General features: G+C 50.7%; 1 protein-coding gene and 1 pseudogene across 1 annotated transcript; both read right to left on the reverse strand.

Annotated features, from left to right (window-relative positions):
* Positions 1-6611: 6611 nt before the first annotated feature.
* On the reverse strand, positions 6612-7078 carry LOC123852886 (large ribosomal subunit protein uL15-like; annotated as a pseudogene).
* A 5617-nt stretch (positions 7079-12695) lies between these two features.
* Positions 12696-18975, reverse strand: LOC123842395 (transcription factor SPT20 homolog). Its single transcript, XM_064574803.1, has 3 exons — positions 16476-18975; positions 13953-14024; positions 12696-12826 (listed from the first exon to the last, which is right to left on the reverse strand). The coding sequence occupies exons 1-3, from the start codon at positions 18973-18975 to the stop codon at positions 12696-12698; spliced, it is 2703 nt and encodes a 900-aa protein (XP_064430873.1).
* Between the last annotated feature and the right edge of the window lie 2225 nt (positions 18976-21200).

Here is a 21200-nt window from a genome sequence, read left to right on the forward strand (position 1 = left end):
AGAGTCACCTGGGAGGACCTTGTTAAAAAGGCAACTATTTGGGGGATGGGGGAGCCAGGTGATGGGTATTACGGAGGGCATGTGTTGTGATGAGCACTGGGTGTAATACTATCTGGCCTATGCAAACCCACTGAATCAAAATGGGTGGGATGGGGGGAATATCCCAGAAGCTGTGTGTTTAAAAAGCAACCCCCGGGGGCACCTAAGTGGCTCAGAAAAAACCTGTCAGACTCGGGATACAGAGCCTCATGGAAGAAGGCACAAATCTGCCAACAACAGGTCTGATACCTTGGTTTTCTCCTCACCCAAGGGAAAAGAGAACTAGGGCCGGAGAGGAAAAGGATCATCATTTCCCTGCCACAGCCCTAGACAGAAAGGGGCCTAGGAGAATTCCTGGGGACTGCAGGATTCTGCCACATCTGGATCCCTGGGTTCTCAGCAACAGCAAGACCCCTTTATGATCTCTTAGGGGGACCAGATCAAGAACCCCCTGCCTGGACTGAAAAGGGAAAAATAGCCCTCGGGTACTCACCCAGACTGTTGGACCCTGGCAATGGCCAGTTGCTTACCTGTCAAAGAAACTGGACCCCGTGGCAGCAGTATGGCCACCATGCCTCAGGGCGCTGGCAGCCACAGTCCTACTCATCAAGGAGGTGGACAAATTTACCCTGGGGCAAGAACTTAACGTCAAGGTCCCTCATGCAGTTGTGAACACACAGGGACCCAGCTTCCTTTCCAACTCTAGGCTAGCACAATACCAAGGGCTCCTCTGTGAAAACCCACGGGTCACCCTCGGAACAGTAAGGACATTAAATCCAGCAACCTTTCTCCCCATGGAAGAGGGGGAACCAGACCACGACTTCTCCGAGGTGACTGATGAAGTCTACGCGAGCCATCCAGATCGGCAGGATCAAGCCGTAAAGAATCCAGAGCTCACGCTGTTCAGCGATGGCAGCACTTACCTACAAGAGGGTGCCTGGAAAGCGGGTTGTGCGGTAACCACAACCACTGAAGTCCTAGAAGCTAAGTCATTACCAGCTGGATGGTCAGCTCAACGGGCTGAATTATATGCCTTAGGCCGAGCCCTCACCCTCCGTGAAGGCAAGCGAGTCAACATCCATACTGACTGTCGGTACGCTTTTGCTACTGTACATATACATGGAGCCATCTACAAGGAAAGGGGCCTCCTAACTGCAGCAGGAAAAGCTATCAAGAACAAGGAGGAGGGGGCGCCTGGGTGGCTCAGATGGTTAAGCGTCTGCCTTCGGCTCAGGTCATGATCCTGGAGTCCCTGGATCGAGTCCCGCATCGGGCTCCCTGCTCAGCGGGGAGTCTGCTTCTCCTCCCTCTGACCCTCCTCCCTCTCCTGCTGTCTCTCGTTCTCTCTCTCTCAAATAAATAAATCTTTATTAAAAAAAAAAAACAACAACAAGGAGGAGATACTGAGACTCCTCAAAGCCATCTGGCTTCCAAAGGAAGTAGCAATCCTGCACTGTAAGGGACACCAGAAAGGAGACGACCCCATAGCGCGGGGAAATCGTCTGGCAGATGAGGCAGCCAAGACCGCAGCCAGTGAGGACATGGACAGAACCCCTTCCCTCACCATGGCCCTGACACCCCCAGAAGAAGTCCCTCCACCCAGTTACACTAAAAAGGAAAAGGAATGGGCTATGGCTGAGGGGGCCACCCTGACTGAAAAGGGATGGTGGATGATGCCAGACGGGCACATCTTTGTTCCAACAGCAACTGGAGGGCATCTAGTCAAGGAACACCACTGTCTCACTCCTCTGGGAAAAACTGCATTAGAGACCCTTCTCAAGAAGCACTACTACATCAGTCAGCTGCCAGCACTATGCCAAGCCGTGAGTGAAGGATGCATAAAGATAATGCTTGGTCTGCACCACAGTCCCCGCCAGGTGTCCAGAGGATGGGAGCAACCCCCTTTGAAGATCTAGAGGTAGACTTCACAGATGTGCAGCCAAGCAGAGGGTTCAAATATCTCCCAGTAAGAGTATGCACATACTCTGGGTGGGTTGAAGCCTTCCCGACCAGGACGGAGCAAAGCCGGGAAGTAGCTAAAGTCCTCTTGCAGGAGATCGTGCCCCGGTTCAGCCTGCCATTAACAATCCATAGTGACAATGGACCTGCATTTGTGGCAGACATTGTACAGGTCTTGACCAAATCTCTCAACATCACCTGGAGACTCCATACCACTTACCGGCCCCAAAGTTCAGGGAAAGGGGTTTTTGGGAGACTATGGAGTCAGGATGAACCCTGGCAAGTTGAGAACCCTGTGTGAATTGGAATGGCCCACCTTTGTCGGGTGGCCTTCAGAAGGGACATTGGATGTCCCAGCGATTCATTGAGTATGGCGAGTCATAACAGGAGACCGAGGATGCCCTGACCAGTTTCCGTACGTTGACTCCCGGCTAGGAATTGCTCAGACCCTTCCCCCCTGGGTGCAATTTGCTTGCAATAGGCAGGGACGGCCAGGGTCTTAATCACCTCATCCAGGCGACCCAAAGAAAATCAGCAAAAGCCCCAGTCTCCACAAATCCTAGTTGATGAGAGATGCAGGAACCCGAGAGGCGCGATGAAGATGGGATGGTCCAATCCGGCCGTTCCATCATGTATTATCAGCCCTTCTCCACCACTGACCTCCTCAACTGGAGACGTAACACCCTATCCTACTCTGAGAAACCACAGGCATGGTAGACCTTATAGAATCCCTCTTCCAGACTCATCGGCCAACCTGGGAAGACTGCCAACAGTTACTCCACACCCTGTTTAACACAGAGGAAAGGAGGAGAATAATGAAAGGTGCACGGCCGTACCTGGAAGAGCACGCACCAGCGGGAGTCATCGACCCCGCTGCCTGGGCTAACACAGACGCACCCGAAGAGCACCCTGCATGGGACTTCACCACAACCAAGGGACAGGCCCACATCCACCGGTACCAGGAGGCCCTCCTCCGGGGAATCTGGGCAGGAGCTAAGAAACCCATGAACATGACTAAGGTATCCTTGGTCACTCAACAACCAGGGGAGTCCCCCGGGGACTACTATGAAAGACTATATGAAGCCTACAGGATATACACTCCATTTGGCCCCAAGGCACAGGAAAGCCAACAGATGGTAAACACCTCCTTTGTGGCTCAGGCTGCCCTAGACATCAGAAAAAAACTTCAGAAACTAGAGGGTTTTGCCGGGATGAACATCACCCAGCTAACAGAGATTGCCAATAAGGTCTACATGAACAGGGAGGTCGCAGCCGAACAGGAAGCCAACAAAAAGATGAAAAAGAAAGTCAGCCTCCTTGCCGCCGCCCTGAAAGAAAAGGACAACACAAAGACGGGGAGACCCCAACCACCAAAAGGGGGGAAGCCCAGAACCCCCTTGGCAAGGAATCAGTGTGCCTACTGTAAAGAGAAAGGGCATTGGAAAAAACAAATGCCCAGCCACTATAAGACCCCCCAAGAGGAGGACCTCATAGGCCTTGCGGGAATGGACTCAGACTGAGGGGGACTGGGCTCTTAACTCCTTTGCCCCCATGAGCCTATGGTCAGAATGAAGGTGGGGGGCCAACCAGTGACTTTTATGGTTGATACTGGGGCCAAGCACTCTGTTGTCACCTCCCCATTGGCCCCTTTCAGCAAAAGGACTGTGACCATCCTTGGGGCCACCGGGACACGGGTGATACAACAGCCCTTTTGCCAGGCTCGCCAGTGTGAACTCGGGGGCCACAAGGTCCAACATGATCTGCCTGATTGTCCCATCCCTCTCCTGGGCCAAGACATATTCTCCAAGATTAGGGCTCAGATAACCTTTGAGCCCACTGGACACACTAGCCTCTGATTCAACCCAAGGCAAGAGGAGACGGGGTCTCTGAACAGTAGAGCGAATGAATCGCACCATCAAGGGAACCTTAGCAAAGTTTTGTCAGGAGACTAACTTCCATGGCTGGATCTGCTACCCCTAGCTCTCCTGCGTGCTCGCTGCACACCCAGGACATCAGGTTTCTCCCCATTTGATTTAATATATGGACGGCCTCCCCTGTGCTTGGGAAGCCTTCCAGGAAACTGGCATCAGGTTGGAGATAAAGGGATAAAGGAGCAGCTTCAGGCCCTGGAGCCACCCTAAAGAAATTACAAAAGTATACCTTTGAGAGGGCCCCAATCTCCTTAGGGTCTCAGGTACACTCCTTCCAGACAGGGGACTCAGTTTGGGTCAAAGATTGGAAAGCTCATCATTCGGCCGAGGAGCCTCGCCAATGGAGAGTCCAGCCAGACTTCATGAACCCACTCCAGCTTCGGCGTGATTTCCCTCATCTTGGGAGTCGGACTCCACACTGTTGCCCCTCCTGACTGGACTTTCCCCCGAGGCTTCTACCTAAGGTCACAGATCCCACTTTTACTGGCCCTCTGCTGTCTACTCCTGAGCGCATTTCACCATGGTTTTCCTGGCCCCAGTCAGTCCTGGTCTTCTGCTACCTGGTGTGCTGTTAAGTTTATGATTAAGTCCGTGTTCGCCCCAAACCTTGCAGTCAACCCTCAGAGTCAAACAGAATGATGCCCTCTAAACTAGGTGTTTAAAGGGGCATCAAAGGGTGGAATGATAAGGAAAATCTGTGTCCTAAAATGGCCGACGGAGCCAGCGAGAAAGGCCCAGTCCTTGCCCCGGGGCTCTTCCGGGTTCTTCTCCCGGCCCCACTTCGCGCATGCGCCCAAAGTGCCCAGTATGCAGAAGTAGAAGTGTATAAATTGCCCCCTTTATTTGTGCTCGGGGCTCAGGCCTTTGGAGACCACTCTCCTCTGAGCCCGCCGGCATTAAATAAACCTCCTGTCCTCCAAGATCTCCGGGTGCTGCTTGGTTCTTCCGTTGGGCGATCCAGTCCAGGTTCTGTAACACCCCCACCAGGGGAAGAGGTGTCTGGGATGTCAGCTCCTCTTCGACTTCCCTCCTCCAGTTAGAATCCGGCCAGCTACATTTTACCCCCCCACCCCAGGGACCTACACAGTGAAAATGCCAGCAACACCTTGAAGATTATTAGGAGGAGTAGAAATCCAAAGTAAGTGGCATCCAGATCATGTCTGTATTTTGTGCAGTGCATTTTTTTTTCATAATTTACTGGCTATTCCGAAAAAAAGAAAGCCTCTCTCTCTCTCTCTCTCTCTCTCTCTGTTTCTTTGTCTGTGTATGTGTGTGTTGAGAGGGGCAGTCACTTATTGCCACAGATGTCCATGTCTGAAAAGTCAAAGCTCTGCACAGTTTATGGCACAAAAATAGGATTTGACCTGCATTTGCCAATATTAAACAGTTGTATTTCCTATAGATTTTACTAAAAATGCCCTAAAATTATTTCTAGGACTTGACAATAAGTGTAGATTCCCAATTAGTCAATAGAAGGGAAAGGGGGATTTTTAGTAGGTCAGAAACATGACACTATCTTTTTTTTGTTTGACAGAGAGCACAAGCTGGGGAAGGGGCAGAGGGAGAGGGAGAGGGAGAGGGAGAAACAGGCTCCCCACCCAGCAGGGAGTCTGATCCTGGGACCCTGGGATCATGACCTGAGCCGAACGCAGATGCTGAACCGACTGAACCACCAGGCGCCCCAAAACATGACATTATCTTAACATGGACTGACTTTTTAAGTCTCGGAAAGTTAAATAGATCTTTTGATGTGCACATACTGGTGTGTTCTGCAGTGTCACTCAAATGCTGGACAGCTTTCTTCACACCACTCCGTTTAGATAAGAGAATCTAATTCTGCACTGCATCTCCATCACACTCCGCTACCAAGTGCGGCCACAGGAGAGCCAGGGTTGTGTGGAAAGGCCGTGGTCTCCCCTAGCCTCCCTGTGGGGAAGGGAGTGTTGGCGCCCAGGTCCTGTCTTCTCTGACCCTGGAGCCGGCCATGGGTGGAGTCTGCCCAACACTGTTGCTGGGGTCACCTTTACCTCTATATTGGTTGAGACTTCCAGAAATGACCATTGCCCACTTTCCTGTTCTTCCTCTACTTCCTTGGCCGCTCCTTCTCAGGCTCCCATTCCAACTTCATCTCTTCCCAAGCCAGAAATGTTGGCACCCTTCCAGACTCAATCCTAGGCTCTCTTCTTTACATATTTAGCTGCTATGTTGCTCGAGACCTACCAGTTTTTTTACACTTGTTTCTTGAGCTGTGCCCTCTTCGGCCCCTTGGAAATGCTTTCATCTCCACTCCCTCCTTTCCTGATAATAATATTGCCATTTCTGTTTTTTATGGCGTTGGCTTGCTATCTCTTATTTCTTATAAGTGCTCATATAGTTCGGTTTGGTTTTTTTTTTAAGCTCATTTGGACATTTCTGGTCATTTGCATTTACAGAAATGACTGATATACTTGATTTTATTGTTCCATATTGTATTCATGCTATATCATTTTATTTTTGATGGTTCTTTTCCTTCTCTTTTGCTTTTATGATGTTGCTATCCATTCCATTTTTTTGTCCTTGCTAATTTGGACATTCCTTTGTACTTTTCCATTCTTTTAATGGAAATTTATTCTCTGGCATTCTTTTTTTTTTTTTTAAGCACTTGTTAGCATTTAATGAACCTACCCCCCCCCAAAAGTAGCTTCAAGCTACTAGAACGCAGGCGCCCCCAACACCCTTAGTCTTCTCCTCTGCTCTTCTACTGAAGAATTTGGCCTTCATGATGACAGGCTGTTTGGGGAGTTTTCCCTTTCCCAACACTTTGTAGTAGCCCGATCACACCACATCAATGATAGGAGCAGCTCCAGTCTTGTTTTTGGCGGCATTTACCCGTGTCTGCTCACCGACTAAGGTCCATAGTTTATCAAGGTTGACAGTTGGGCAGAAGCTCTGGTTCCTCTTTAAGTGGTAATGTCTCATACCAACTTTTCCGAAGTAACCTGGGTGATATTTGTCGAAGTTGATCCTGTGGTGATGCGTGCCACCAGCATTACCCTGGCCTCCTGAGTGCTGCCGGTGCTTGCCGATGCGGCCGTGGCCGTGGCTTATGTGGCCCCGAAGTTTCCGGGTCTTCCTCAGTCTGGATGGCATGTCGGCAGCCCAGACGGAAAAAAGAAGTATTCTCTGGTATTCTTAATTGACTATTTTGTTAACATTATTTGAAAACAAGACCCCTCAACTCTTTTCTCACTAAGACAGTTTATTTTTCCTTGCATCCCCTACTCCAGTAAGATGCGATTGTTAGACTATTTTAACTTCCCTTCCCTCTCTGGCCCCAGTTGAGAAATTTCAAATGTTCTTTCTCCATTCTGCCTCCATGTTCACCACATCGATGCCTAGGTGACTCCAAAATAGTTTAGTTCTAGATTATTATTAAAATTACCATTCCAGCAGCTTCTTTTAAGAATACTTACCAATATTTTATACTACCTTTATTAATGAAGTGTTATGATCATTTTGAAAAAAAAAAAAAAAAAAAAAAAAAAAAAAAAGAATACTTACCAAAAAAATTAAAAAAAAAATCCTCATCTAGTACTCATGTATTCCAAGAGGTTTATGATTTTTTTTTTAAGATTTTATTTAGTTATCTGACAGAGAGACAGCGAGAGAGGGAACACAAGCAGGCGGAGTGGGAGAGAGAGAAGCAGGCTTCCCACTGAGCAGGGAGCCCGATGTGGGGCTCGATCCCAGGACCCTGGGATCATGACCTGAGCCGAAGGCAGACGCTTAACGACTGAGCCACCCAGGCGCCCCTATGATTGATTTAGATGAAAACATATTATTACTTATTTGCAGACATCCAATCATTATCCATTTAAACTTTAGCACATGAGGCCTCTGTTTCTGTTTATTCATCATTTGGTTAGTATGATTTAAGTATTTTCCTCAAATAGGTCATGTGGTTGTTAACATTTTTTAATTCTTAAAAAATGAAAAAAAATTTTTGTTTACTGATGAATGAAATCCTGGCTGGATATGAGGTTCTGGGGTGATAGTCCTGTACTCTCAAAAGTCTCTAGATGTTATTTCAACATTCTCTGTCTTCTAGGACTTCGAATGTTGTATAAGAGAAGTCCAATACTCGTCTTATTTTCTATTTATAGAAAATTTACTCTTTCTGAGTGGAAACTTAAGATTTATCTTTCATTCTAGAGATTTAGAATTCCACCAAGGTATGTTTAAGTCTGTATATCAGCCATTGCCAGAATGATGCTCTGGAACAAACTACCACAAAAGTCTCATCAGCATTAAATTATAATTATTGGTTACTCACATATCTGTAAATCTAGGCTGGGCTTGACTCTAACATTCAGGTTGGTTCCAGGCCACTTGATGTATTTCTCATCCTTTTTAAAAAAAAAAAAAATTTTTTTTTATTTAATTGACAGAAAGAGACAGTGAGAGCAGGAACACAAGCAGGGGGAGTGGGAGAGGGAGAAGCAGGCTTCCCACGGAGCAGGGAGCCCGATGCGGGGCTCGATCCCAGGACCCTGGGATCATGACCTGAGCCGAAGGCAGTAGCTTAACCAACTGAGTCACTCAGGCGCCCCCTCATCCTCCTTGAGTCAGGAGCGTCCCAGAGCGTGCTCTCATGGCAGAAAGCAGAACAGGAGGATGTGAAAATAAGGGAAGCCTTGTTTAAAATGGCATTGGGAAGCCCTGAAGGGGGAGCTCTTGGTGCACCTGGCTGACATGTGACTCTTGATCTTGGCGTTGTGAGTTCAAGCCCCACGTTGGGTGTAGAGATCCCTTAAATAAATAAACTTAAGAAAAATTCCAACCACCATTAAAAAAAAAAACTAATAAAAGCTGACCTTCCCTTCATGTCCTTGGACTTACCTAGGGTTCACCATCACTTGTATGTCCCAAAGTGCAATTGCTCTGTTATTCCTCAATAAACTAATTTGACTAGTAAAATAACTGGCTTTTTTATTTTTGAGGTTGACAACGGTGAGCCCCCTGTGCAGGGAAAATTGAGGCTTCTGCTTGTATTATGTCCATTGGCCCACGTGAAGCACATAACCAACCCCAAGTCAGGAGCTTGGGAAGAACAATCTGCTTATCTGTGTTAGATGAAGGGGGAGGGAATTGGTACTTGTTGCACCAGAACTTAATCAACTATAATTTGTTTCTAGATCACCTACTAAGATTCTCATGGAACCTACTGGGAACTTGGCATACTTCTTCAGTCTGCAAACTTGGGCCTTTGTTTTGTTCCAGGGAATTTTCATTTATTATTTGCTTCATTATGCTTCTCCTTCACCAGTTCCCTTTCCTTCTTCATGGCCTGCTTTTGCTTGTTATGTCTCCTAGATCTATCCTCCACCAAGACTCTTACCTTTTCCATGTAAGTTCCACTTTTTTGTCTTTTTGAGATATTATGCTTTGAGATATTTCTTCCCTTCACCCAGATTACTGACTCTGGCTGCAAGAGTAGCCATCCTCTCCTTTAATTCATCTGATGTATCTTTTAAGTTTCAAACCACAGCATCTGGTTTCACAGAGTTTGTACGTGTGGGAAGAGGTGTGCGTGCACAGGATGACCAACTTAGCCTGGTTTGCCCAGCACTGTCCTGGTTTTAGCACTGAAAGTCTCACATCCCTGGAACTCCCTCAATCCCAGGCAAACTGGGACAGTTGGTCACCCGAATGCTGTACTTGAATCTCTTTAAATCCTAGTTTTATTTTTTATTTGTTATCCGTCTTCTCTGACAATTCTGTTTTTGCTGGGCGCCTGCCCTGTTTGATCTTTCTCCTTCTGGCTGCTTGTAAATTCTAAGATGTCTGGTTATTTTTTTCTTTATCTACTGTACTGAGACCATTTGGGTCTCGCCTGTCATATACCAGGGCTTGAAACAAATTCAGTCATTAGCTTTCTTGGGAGAGAGAAAAACTTACACCACCAGGGTAGCAAGAGAAGAGAAGGCATGGGTCCCTTTGCTCCTGTCATGCATTCGAGGAGACTACCTGTGCCCCCATACCTTCCTGGATACACGGTGTGGGGCCACGTTCCAGTAGAGGGACCCGAGCCCTTATTGCTCTCCTTTCGAACAAACATGAGAAAACAACCTTGTCAAGGAAGGGACACACAAATTGCTTAGGTGCCACGCAGTCTGGGGCTGGACACGAGATATTTAAAGAAGTTGTCTGGGAATTCCAGCCTCTGGCACCTGAGGTCTGTTGGGAGACACTTTTCCATGGGTTTCTCTTGTTTCTGCACATCTTGTGAGCAGAAACACTGATAGCTTTTATTCTGAGCTAACTTTCCAAGAAAGTTTGTAGAGTGAACAGCCTTAGGAGATAGAGAACACGTCTCCATATGGAGCCAAAGAAAAATGTGTTTGTTGACGGTATAATAATGTCTCCCTTTAGGGCAAAAACTGGGCAGGTTTGCTTGCAGCCCTCTTTAAGAGACTGGTATTTCCTAAGCTTGGTTCCTCCCCTGCGACACACCTCCACTGAACGTGCAGCATCCACTTGGGACCACCTCTGTGTTGCCCCAGTGGGACGTGGGGGGCAAGAGAACCGACGCAAACAGGAAGCGCGTGCTGTCTGTTGTGCTACGGGGAATCACATCCTTTGCCTCTGACCCAATGTTATTGTGATTTCTGCCAGCATCCGTGAACTTGAAGCAGACTCACTTGTTAGCTTGCAGGCAGGGGAAGTCTCATACCCTTCCCAGTTCTCACCGGAGCCCGTTAGGGGTGTCCTGCTGCCCCGTCAGGAATCCTTCAGTGGAAGCTTCCCCGACTCCGCTCCAGCCTCAGCTGATTCGTGGTCCCAGCACGCCAGAATGAGGTCACTTTGGGATAATTCTGCTCATTTCAATACAGCAGATAACTGGCAACTCCAGGGTGGTTGATCATCTTTGACCGCTATATGGAGGAAGTCCCACTCTATGAAAGCGTTGTCTTCTAAGTATGATTTGTAAGTTTTTTTTTTTAAAGATTTTATTTGGGGCGCCTGTGTGGCTCAGTTGGTTAAGCGACTGCCTTTGGTTCGGGTCATGGTCCCAGGGTCCTGGGATCGAGCCCTGCATTGGGCGCCCTGCTCAGCGGGAAGCCTGCTTCTCCCTCTCCCTCTGCCTGCCGCTCCCCCTGCTTGTGCGCGCTGTCAAATAAATAAATAAAATCTTAAAAAAAAAAAAAAAAAAGGTGCTCCTGAGATCACACCCCATACCTAGAGAATCTTAAAAAAAAATAAAGATTTTATTTATTTGACAGAGAGAGCGTGCACATGTGTGTGCACAAGCAGGGGGGAGGGGCAGAAAGAGAGGGAGAAGTGGACTCTCTGCTGAGCAGGGAGCCCGATGTGGGACTTGATCCCAGGACCCTGGGACCATGACCTGAGCCAAAGGCAGTCGCTTAACAGACTGAGCCACCCAGGCGCCCTATAAGTATTTTTTTTTTTTAGGATTTTATTTATTTCAGAGACAGCACAAGCAGGGGAGCGGGGTGGGGGGAGGGCAGAGGGAGAGGGAGAAGCAGGCTCCCCACTGAGCAGACATGGGGCTCGATCCCAGGACCCGGAGATCATGACCTGAGCCAAAGGCAGACACTTAACTGATTGAGCACCCAGGTGCCCCTGATAAGTATTTTTCTATGAAAATAACTTTATAAACAGCAGTTATATCTAGCCCTAGTTATTTTTTTAAAAAGATTTTATTTGACAGAGAGAGAGCACAAGCAAGGGGAGGGGCAGGCAGAGGAAGAGAGAGAAGGAGGCTCCCCACGGAGTAAGGAGCCAGATGTGGGGCTCAATCCCAGGACCTTGGGATCATGACCTGAGCGGAAGGCAGAAGCTTAACTGACTGAGCCACCCACGCGCCCCAACATAGCCCTAGTTATTTCCAGACTGACCCAGTAAATTTATTACGCAGCTCCAGCTTAGTGGTTAAGATTATGGGTTCTGGAGGCAGGCTATCTAGATTCAAATCCTGGCCCCTCCATTAGGTAGATTAGTTACAGTATCCTCTCAGTTGTCTCGCTTGGAAATGGAGTTTACAACACTAACCACCAATAGGGTCATTTTGAGGATTAAATGAATAATGCATGTCTTGTGAGCAACTCCTTGCCAGGCTGCTGTGATAACCATTCGATAATCTGGCTGCTATATACAGTTTAAGCAAGCTTGATCACCACCTGTCATCTTGCTGTTATTAGAGTAACATTAGCCTTGCTCTGCCCACTCAGTTCTCCCGGGTGAGAAGGCCAGACCTGTGGGGAGGGGTCTGCAGTTTTCTAGCCCTGCCGGAGAGTGGAAGGATGCCCCTACAACCAGGGAGCAGTATTATGAAACTTGCTTGGCCCACATCTGAATTACATCTTCTAACATATGAGCGTCCCATACAAAGAGAATATAATGATGTCCAACTCTTTGACTCTGAATCTTTCAGATGGTTCCAAACTCTGGCAGAGATGCCAGTTCTTAGCCCCCCTCAAGCACCAACACATAGTTAAGTGACAGGCTGTAATCTGTCATTTCATCCATACGTCTTGGGGTCTCTCCAACCATATGCTGAGCCCACCGTGTATAGGTCTATGTCTTGCCCTCAGTGAGGCAGTGGAGAGGGCAGTGTGGGAAAGGACATGGTCTCTTACCCCAAGAAGCTTGGGTCCAAATCTGGGCTCTGATACTTTATAGGTAGGTGACCTTTAGCTCCCAAGGCCTTGTTTCCACATCCATAATTGTACCTTCCTTACACGGTCCTTGCAAGGACTGAGTGGGTTACAACAGAACAGTGCCTAGCATGTAGTAAGAAGAGCGCAAAGAAATCCTGTATTTTATAGCCCAGGTGTTTTCCAAGATGCGACGAAAGCAGTTAAGTACATTTTCCCTGTAGATGAAATACTGAAGTTCTGGAGATGAAGGATTATTTTATGGAAAAAGATATTTACCTGAAACACTACTGGGACTGTCAAGGATGTCCTCATCCTTACCAGTGAGAATAAACTCAGCTTCTGCTAATGAGCGGTGGCCGCGGTGCTATTTCAGGAGGGAGCACACAACAAAAACCAAAGACAAGATTGGTAACGGTTGGAAGGTGGGAGAAGTGGGAATAGGACCTGAAGACAGCCTATCCAGCAAGGAACCTAACATGTTTAGTTATTTGTAAGAAAACAAAAGTTTCTTAGGAGAAGTAGATGTTTTTCCCGAAATTTTCTCAAAATAGAAATTGAAAATGGGATAATAGGTTTTTTTTTTTTTTTATCATTTATGAGTAAGTACACATTCTCTGTGCAGATACACATCCCTGGACTCTAGGGGCTGGGCAATACTTTTTCATCTGGAATCTTATCTCCATCATCTTATGGTCTGTGTTCTGCCCTCTGACTTGTGATAGGGTGACAGGCCACCAAAATCTTGAACCTTCTGTTTCCCAATCTCTTTATTACATATTCATCTTTGCAAATATAACATGCATTATTCTATCGAGACTTTATCATACTGGGAATGTAGCTTAAATTGCTAAAGGATGAAATTACATGAGTTGTGAATAAGATCTAGATTCTGAAGAGGGATTTTTCTTTTCTTTGGTGTCTGTATCTCCCCATCCCAGCTGGGGCCTAACACAGTACGAGGCACATAGGAAGTCCTCCCTGAACAGTTGTGTGAATAAATACACACTCTGAGATTTTACTTCAAGGGTGCTTACCTTTCTGTTCATCAGTATGGCAGTTGCCTCAAATTACCAACCCTGATGGGGATGATTAGAAGGAAATAATCATAGATTACCAACAGTGATGTGACACAAACCTTAATTTATTGTCTGGAAAGGGAGCGCCGCATTACTCAAGGACAAGTTCACCTATGTCACAACATATATTTAAATTTCACAAATCTGTTATATGCATATTTTTTGAGAAATACCGTACAATACTGTACATAAATGTTCTCTTCCCAATAATTTCCATAATAGTTTCCTTTCTCTAGCTTACTTTATCATAAGAATACAGTATATAATACACATAACAGACAACATACCTGTTAGCTGACGGTTTAAGTGATCGGTAAGACTTCCGGTCAGCAGTAGGCTATTAGGAGCTAAATTTTTGGCTAGGCAACAGACATAACACAGATTGCTGACTTCGTGGGGAGTCGGCGCCCCTAACCCCACATTGTTCAACGGTCACCAGTACCAAGAGGGCAAAAGGAAAGAAGTACATCAGATCAGGTGGGATTCTGGGTGCAGGTGTCTGGTTGGTTCCCAAGGCCAAGCGGAAACTCTTCTTAGCAAGTGGTCATCACGCTGGTTCACTTCTTAAAAGTGCAGGCACCATACACGGAGATGTCCAGGATGGGTAACCTAAAGCCCTACCGGGCTCCGCGTCACTCACATGGCACGTCTGACCCGTGGGTTGGCCGAAATCTTCCCTTAGCAGGGCCAGGACAGCACGTTAGTACAGCGGGGTTGATCAAGTAGGAACCACCGGTTACCTGCCTCTTTGCTCATCTCTTAAAGTGGAACTGCCAGACCTCATTTCCCTTTGCTGTCAGGGCCAAAGGCAGGGAAGCATGCATGTGTACACAGAAAAACAAATTTTAGGGAGACAGGTTGCCCTTTAAAAATTGTAATGCAACAAAATATCAGAGGCTCTCAAAGAAATCCTTGCACAGCAACGTTCCTAGTAACAGCATTCACAATGGCCAAAAGGTGCAAGCAAGCTAAATGTCCATCGATGGATGACAGATAGACAAAACGAGGTATATGCACACCAGGGAATATTATTCAGCCGAACAAGAAGAACGAACAAAGCCCGACGCGTGTTACACCACACACGAACCTCGAACACATTATGCCAAGTGAGAGAGGCCAGACATGAAAGGTCACATGCTATCTGATCCCATCATCAGCAGATATCTAGAATAGGGAAGTCCGCAGCCCCAGAAAGCAAACTGGTGTTTCCGGGGCTGGGGGAGGGGAGGATGGGCAGCCAGTGCTTCCTGGCTACAGAGATCTGTTTGGGGTGAGGAAGCGGTTTTGGAAATAGAGCTGGTGGTGGCACAGCCACGTAAATGTAGTGAAGGCCACTCAGCGGTACCCCTGAAAATGGGTAATTGTCGCTTATGTGAATTACACCTCCATAAAAAGAAAGGGGAAACAGAAAGAACTTCAGGGCTATTTTGAGCACCACCAATGCAAGAAAGCAGGACCGGACATGGGGGAGCCCGGATGCTGAACAACTGATGGGCACCAGGAGGGGAGAGGCAGAGACCGGGGGCTGGGGGGGGGGGGGGGCGGTTTCCACTTCAGAATCTAACCAGAGGTCGCAAACACTTGAAATGCAAACAAATACAACACATTTTCAAATGTGTAGCTCTTTAATTTCTGCAAATAACCTGGCATTCTAAACCAAGTAAACGATTGTACAGGGAGAAAGCGAGACATCCCACAAGTGCTTTTTCAAGGCCAGTGATTGTACCTGGAGGAGAGGGGCTGGGCTCTGGGGGGAGGGGGGGGGAGGGGGCAGGGTGGGCACTGAGTGCAGCCTGGGGACCGCCACCAAGAAGGGGCGACCTTGAGCCGCTCTGCCCATTTGCGAAGTCTGCCACATCCTCCATATAAGCCTGGCAAGCACATCATCTTTTGGCAGGTTTCACAGATCCTTTCAAAACAAATTTGTAAAAATTGCATTTAATCCATGTGCACAAACCTTTTAAGCACATACCAAGTCCACTCTTCTAAAAGGTGTTTCGACAAGATCGGGCGCGTTCAGGGTGGTATGGCCGCGACTAAAAGGTGTTTCGAGTGTTTAATAGGTCACTTCAGTCCAGACTATGTACAGGGAAGCCATTTGTAAAAAGCTACGCCCTTGGACAAACACTGCCTCAGGATTCCACTTACACAAAGTATCTGAAGCAGTCCAACTCGGGGAAACAGAAAAGAGAATGCTGGGGGAAAACGGGGAGGATAGTGTTTCACTTTGGCAAGAGGAGAACGCTTCCAGGGATCCCTTGTGCAACAACGTGAATCTACTGAGCATCACTGAACCGCACACTTTCAAAAATGGTGAAGGCGGTTCATTTTAGGTCAGGATTTTTAGCTCATCTAAAAATGTTTACAACCATCCTATTAAAGTAATACCCGTGCTAACTGTTTTGCTAGTGTAGTGTTACGGTTTTCGGGAAATTACAGGCTTTAGGGGTTTAGACGGAACCCAGTTTGGAGCTGGATCTACTTTAGAACACGAACGTAAAGATGGCTCTGGCTACAAGTACAGCAACAAAGCAATGACTTCAAGCAAAAACAATCCCAGTTTCTTACATCGCTGCCTGGTTTCTACAAACCACTCAGGAGGTTGTGCTTCCGTAGAGTTTGGACATCTAAGCGTAAAATACTGACACGTTATGGGAAAACAACACAAAACAACAACAACGAAGCCAAAACCAAAATGAGGTCAAAACTCGGGAGCTGGTTTGGGCCCCTGCTCTGGTGTTTTTAAAGAGAGAGCAAATAATGCAAGCCTCAGGATTTGGGAGGGGAAGGCGCGCCTCTGTCCATCTTACCTCCGGACTGGCTCGCGGCCTGCTGGCCCCGAGGCGGCCCAGCTGTGTGCGCGGCCACTGTCGAGACAGCCACGGGGCCCTGCAAGGTTCTCAAGGGCTGTGCCTGCGGCGGGGCCGGCGGCAGTGGGTGCGCAGGGCGAGGGCAGATCTGCCGGGGTCTTCCGTGGCTCTCCGCAGAGCCAAGCGCAGCCAACAGCGCCGCCTGGGGCTGCGGCAAACTCCCCTCTCCAGCCCCGCTAAGGACCACGGCCGGCTGAGCAGATGAGGCCGTTTTCGGACCGGCGGCACCTCGTGCACTTGCACCCTGTGGCACCGGCTGCGGAGGACCAGAAGTGGGGGCCTGCTGAAGTTGTTCTGGGGGAATCAACTGATAGAGCCGCTGCTCTGGCTGCTGCGGGGTGTTCAAGAGGAGCGAATCTTGGGGAAGCTCCAGTGCAGTTACTGGCCTGAGGCCGGAAGCGGGTTTAAAAAAAAACTGAATGCGGACCGGAGGACCCCGCGCTGCCGCGGGCACCGCACTGGGGGGCCGAGCTCCTGAGGGCAGGCTGCTGGGCTTGTCCCCCGCAGGAGCCGTGGCGCCAGCCGTGCAGCCCTGCCCGGGGCCGGAGCCCCGCTCCAAAGCCTGCGCTCCGCAACCGGGGCCCGCAGAGCGGGCCGTGACCTGGGCGTGGGGGCTGCTTTGTGATGGGCCGGCGGGGGACGGGGTGGTCGCAGGTAGCCTGCTAACTCGAGTGCCCTGCTTCACAGAGGATTTCGGGGACTTGGCCGTGACCGGGGTGGCCAGGGCTCCCGGCGGGGAGCTGGCGGTGGACAGGGTGGCTGCGGGAAGCGGGCGAACTCCAGTCACATTCACAGAGGACTGCCGGGAGCTGGCCGAGACCCGGCTCGCCGGGGTCCTCTGTGGTGCGCTGGCGGAGGACGGGGGCGCTGCAGGAAGCGGGCTAACTCGATTCACGGCCACGGAGGCCTGCCGGGAAAGACTTGCTGGCTTAGAAGCAGGAGCCGGAGATGGAGACTTAAGACAGCTGCTGGCCTCCCGTGGAGTAAAACTGTTCCCCGACCAACTCTCCCCTGAGCTCCAGGGAAGTCTGATGCGTAGAGCTGGCGGTCTGACGCCCTGGCCCTGGCCTGGAGACCGAACGGACACCATCTCAGGCTGTTCTGGGTCCTTCCCGGGAGGAAGCCCGCTGAGGCCGGCTGAGCCGCTGGAGCTGTGGGACGCGGGGACTGGACACTTGGCCTTCTGCGGAACCACCGCCTCTGGCCGAACGACTACCCCCACAGCAGCAGTCTTTGACTCGGGCGGGACACTGTCTGAACGGCCGTCTGTGGAGGGGTGCAGAGGAGACATCTGTCCCTCCCACCCGCCTTCCTTCCAGGGCCTTCTCGGTCCAGAGAAAGGTGGATTATTCGGCGGCAGCGGCGGCGGCTGCATGAAGGTCAGCTCCGTTGTCTGAGGCTCGTCGCCAGCCTCACATCCAAACGCACCACCGGCTCTCACCTCGTGGGCTGGCCAGACTCCTGGAGGTGAGACATCCTGTCTGGCGGACCTCTTCCCTCTGGCATATTTCTGCACATCCACTTCAGAAGGGACGGCCAAGTCACAGGGTCTCTGTTTCCACGTATCTACACAACTGCCCGCTTTAGAAATTTTGAGGTCATACCGCCGCCCGGCTTGGCTCTGTCTGCCTTTTCGGCAAGAGGCCCATACTCCGAGCTCAGGAGGAGGTGGGCAACCGGACAGCTGCCGCTGCCGACTCAGAGAGGGTGCAGAATACCTCTTGAAGCTCCTTTGCATCGGGCGAGTGTTCATCTTTTGCTTGTTATAGAGCAGCCTGTTTGCCGTGCAGGCTACTGATACGGAAGGATCGAGACACAGGGGTTCCGCAGTAGCCAAGATCAGTTGGCTCTCAAGCAGCAGTTTGTCCTCCTGGGTCCATTCCTGGCCATCGCTGCTTATGGACTGCACGTCGCAGGCTAACGTCTGCATGGTCGGGCGCAGGAGAATATGCCTGCTCTGGTAGCCGGGAGGTTCCCCACCACCGCACTGCCTGTAGTCCCGCACCTGTGCTATGACACACCCAGAGTGGAAAATGTTAACCTGAGATTTTTCCAGGAGGGCCAGCAGACCAGGGGGTAACTCCTCAGCATCCAGGTATTCCAGCAATTCCCCTTCTTCATAAGGCAGCCGAATGGTCTCCGAACACGCCCCATGTTTCCCCTCGAGCATCAGCGAATATCCCCCCTCTCCCGGGTGTAGGTTGACCACCAAACAGGGCAACGACTCTCTCCTGACGAGCTTCTCTAGCAAGTTCACGTTGCTTCTTAGCTCCTCCGGAGCCTCAGGCTCTTTCCCACATTCTTCCACATACATGTCATAAAGTTTTTCATAGAGAGATGCTTCCCCACTCGACGAGCGTTTCCTTTTAGGAGGCCTCTGCTGGGCACTTGCGATGACATAGTCCGCACGGTCCAAAGCTCGTTCTACAGCCTGTTGCATCGCGGGACAAAGGGGGCCCTAAAGAGAAGACAAAACGCAAGTGCCTTGAGGGGCGGGGTGAAAACCCTGCCTTTCACGTCGAGGTAGAGTCTCGCCAGCGCCGCAACTCCACCGTGGAGCCAGGAGCCTCACTTGCAAATGGACGGCCAGAAGCCCGCCCCACCGAAAGCACCACACAACATACCTGTGATTTGGGGAAAACACCTGCACGTGTCGGAGCCGCCCCCGCGCTGGGTCCGGACTCCCTGCGCGCTGCGCCGGAAGTGGATGGGAGCCCCCCGCCCTCCCCGCTCTCCCCCCGCCCCCTGGCTCCCCGCCCCCCCCCCCCCCCCGACCCCGCGGGAGCATCCGCTTGTGCGCACGTGCGCTCTCTGCAGGCCACCGCGGCGGGCCTCAAGCCTCCGCCTGTTGTTGCCTCCGCCTCCGGGCCTTGAGGCCCGCAGCCCGCACTTCCACTGCAGGGCCGGACCTTTGTTTTCCACTCAAGGCCAAGAGCACGCCGCCACCGACGCGCAGGCAACGCGCCGAAGAATACGCACTTTCCGGTCCGGTCCCAGTCCACGCCAGTTTGCGCAGGAATGCGGCTGTCGCGCAAGCCTTGGAAGCTGTTCGTTTCTTTTCTTGGCCAGCGCCTCACCCAGAATCGTTGACTGTTTCTGAGTCTCCTGTCGTGAACGGCAGGGCTGCGCCTGGTGCCCATCACCGCTTGAACACACCCCACAGAGCCCACGTGTGTAGCAGCTCCCGCCTATGTGGAGGCTCGCTGTATTTGGTGCCGGCGTCGGAACTGTTCCTCGAGTCTTCCAGTGATCTGCCTGATGGTTGGCGTGTAGATGTGCGCAGGACGTGCCCTTCTGATAAACTTGACTTACTTCCCTTGTGCTGCGCTGTGTATCACAGTAAGGGCGCTTTACAAGGGATGCCGTGGGCCAGTCGTCTCGTCTGGGAATTACGGCTCAGGATTAAACCATCGGTTTGAAAGGGTGGCCTGCGTGTGACGGAGCTGAGAGCCCCTGTCCCCGGGCCATGGCAGCACATTCCAGCCGCCACTCGGTCTTGGAGACCACAGCCAGGATCCTAAGCATGGATCTGGAGGGAGGTGACGGGCTCCCTTGTTTTCCACTCCCTTTGTTGCCTTCAGATGTGCCGGCCCTTCAGGGCAGGTTTTTAAAAGAATCTCGAGGTTTACGCGAGACCCGGCATAGAAAAGGCTCACAAAGGAAAAGAAGCCAAGACAAATCGGGGGAACGCCCGAATTTCACACAGCTCGAAAACCGGGGTGGGTTTTAACCAATGGCAATGGTGACAGTTGCATGTATCGTAGATAGGACGGTCCACTGAGAGAGGATTCAACACTTTTTGATGGAGGGCTCCTGAGAGCTAGAGGACCCTGGTCCAGGGAGAGACAAGAATGCTTTTCTGCAGGCCCATCAGCTGTCTTTGGGCAAGTGGATTCTTGTGGAGCGCCTCAAGGGGGCTGGAAGTCCAGTTCAGTTTCTTCACTCTTTTACACATCCTCCCCGGTCTCTCTTTTCCCCCACCCCCACTTGCCCGAATTTAGGCTAAGTCTGACACTGGATGGCTATAGCATATCTTTCTACACCGTAATTCAGACATCCTCCTGGAAGAGAAAGAAGTGCGAGACTTCGCCGCCCCTGGCTAGGGGAGCAGACTCCTGGCTTCCGAGCAGGGCAGAGGAGGAGGGCCAGCCCGGGTCAGGCAAGCGAGGGGGCCTGGGGCGGCAGGTTGAGGGAGACACCCGCGCTCGGGCGGTGCCCTAGCTGCCTCACCCGCCTCGCCTCGCCTCGGCCCGGCCCGGCCCGGCCCGGCCCTGCGATGGGCCCCTGGCCACGTGGCGCCCGCCTCCTTCCCAGCTCTTCTCTCCTCTCCTTCCCACGGGTCTGTGCTCGGCCCCGAGTCACCGGCCACGGACAGGCCACCCCGCCCAGGGCGCCCCGTCCTGGCAGACGCCTGCCGCTTCTGCTGAGAGGCCTGCCTGTCTCCACCTTCTCCCCCTCGGATATGCCGTCCTGACCTCCAAGAAGCGTGTCTCCCGCTCCCTGCTCTCCTGCCCCTGCACACGGGCCGCGTGCCTGAGGACAGCCGGCCTTCACCTTGGCAAGGAATGGAGCGTGCGCACTGTTTCTCCTCACCCGGCCTCCGGATGCTCTGAGGGCAGAGACCATGTCTTTGCCATCCCTGTTCGCTCACCGACTCGGGTGGTC

This window comes from Mirounga angustirostris, unplaced genomic scaffold (genome assembly GCF_029215605.1).
Source record: "Mirounga angustirostris isolate CCGP_5_RB_7025 unplaced genomic scaffold, mMirAng1.0.hap1 SCAF_11, whole genome shotgun sequence".
NCBI classification, from domain to species: Eukaryota; Metazoa; Chordata; class Mammalia; order Carnivora; family Phocidae; genus Mirounga; species Mirounga angustirostris.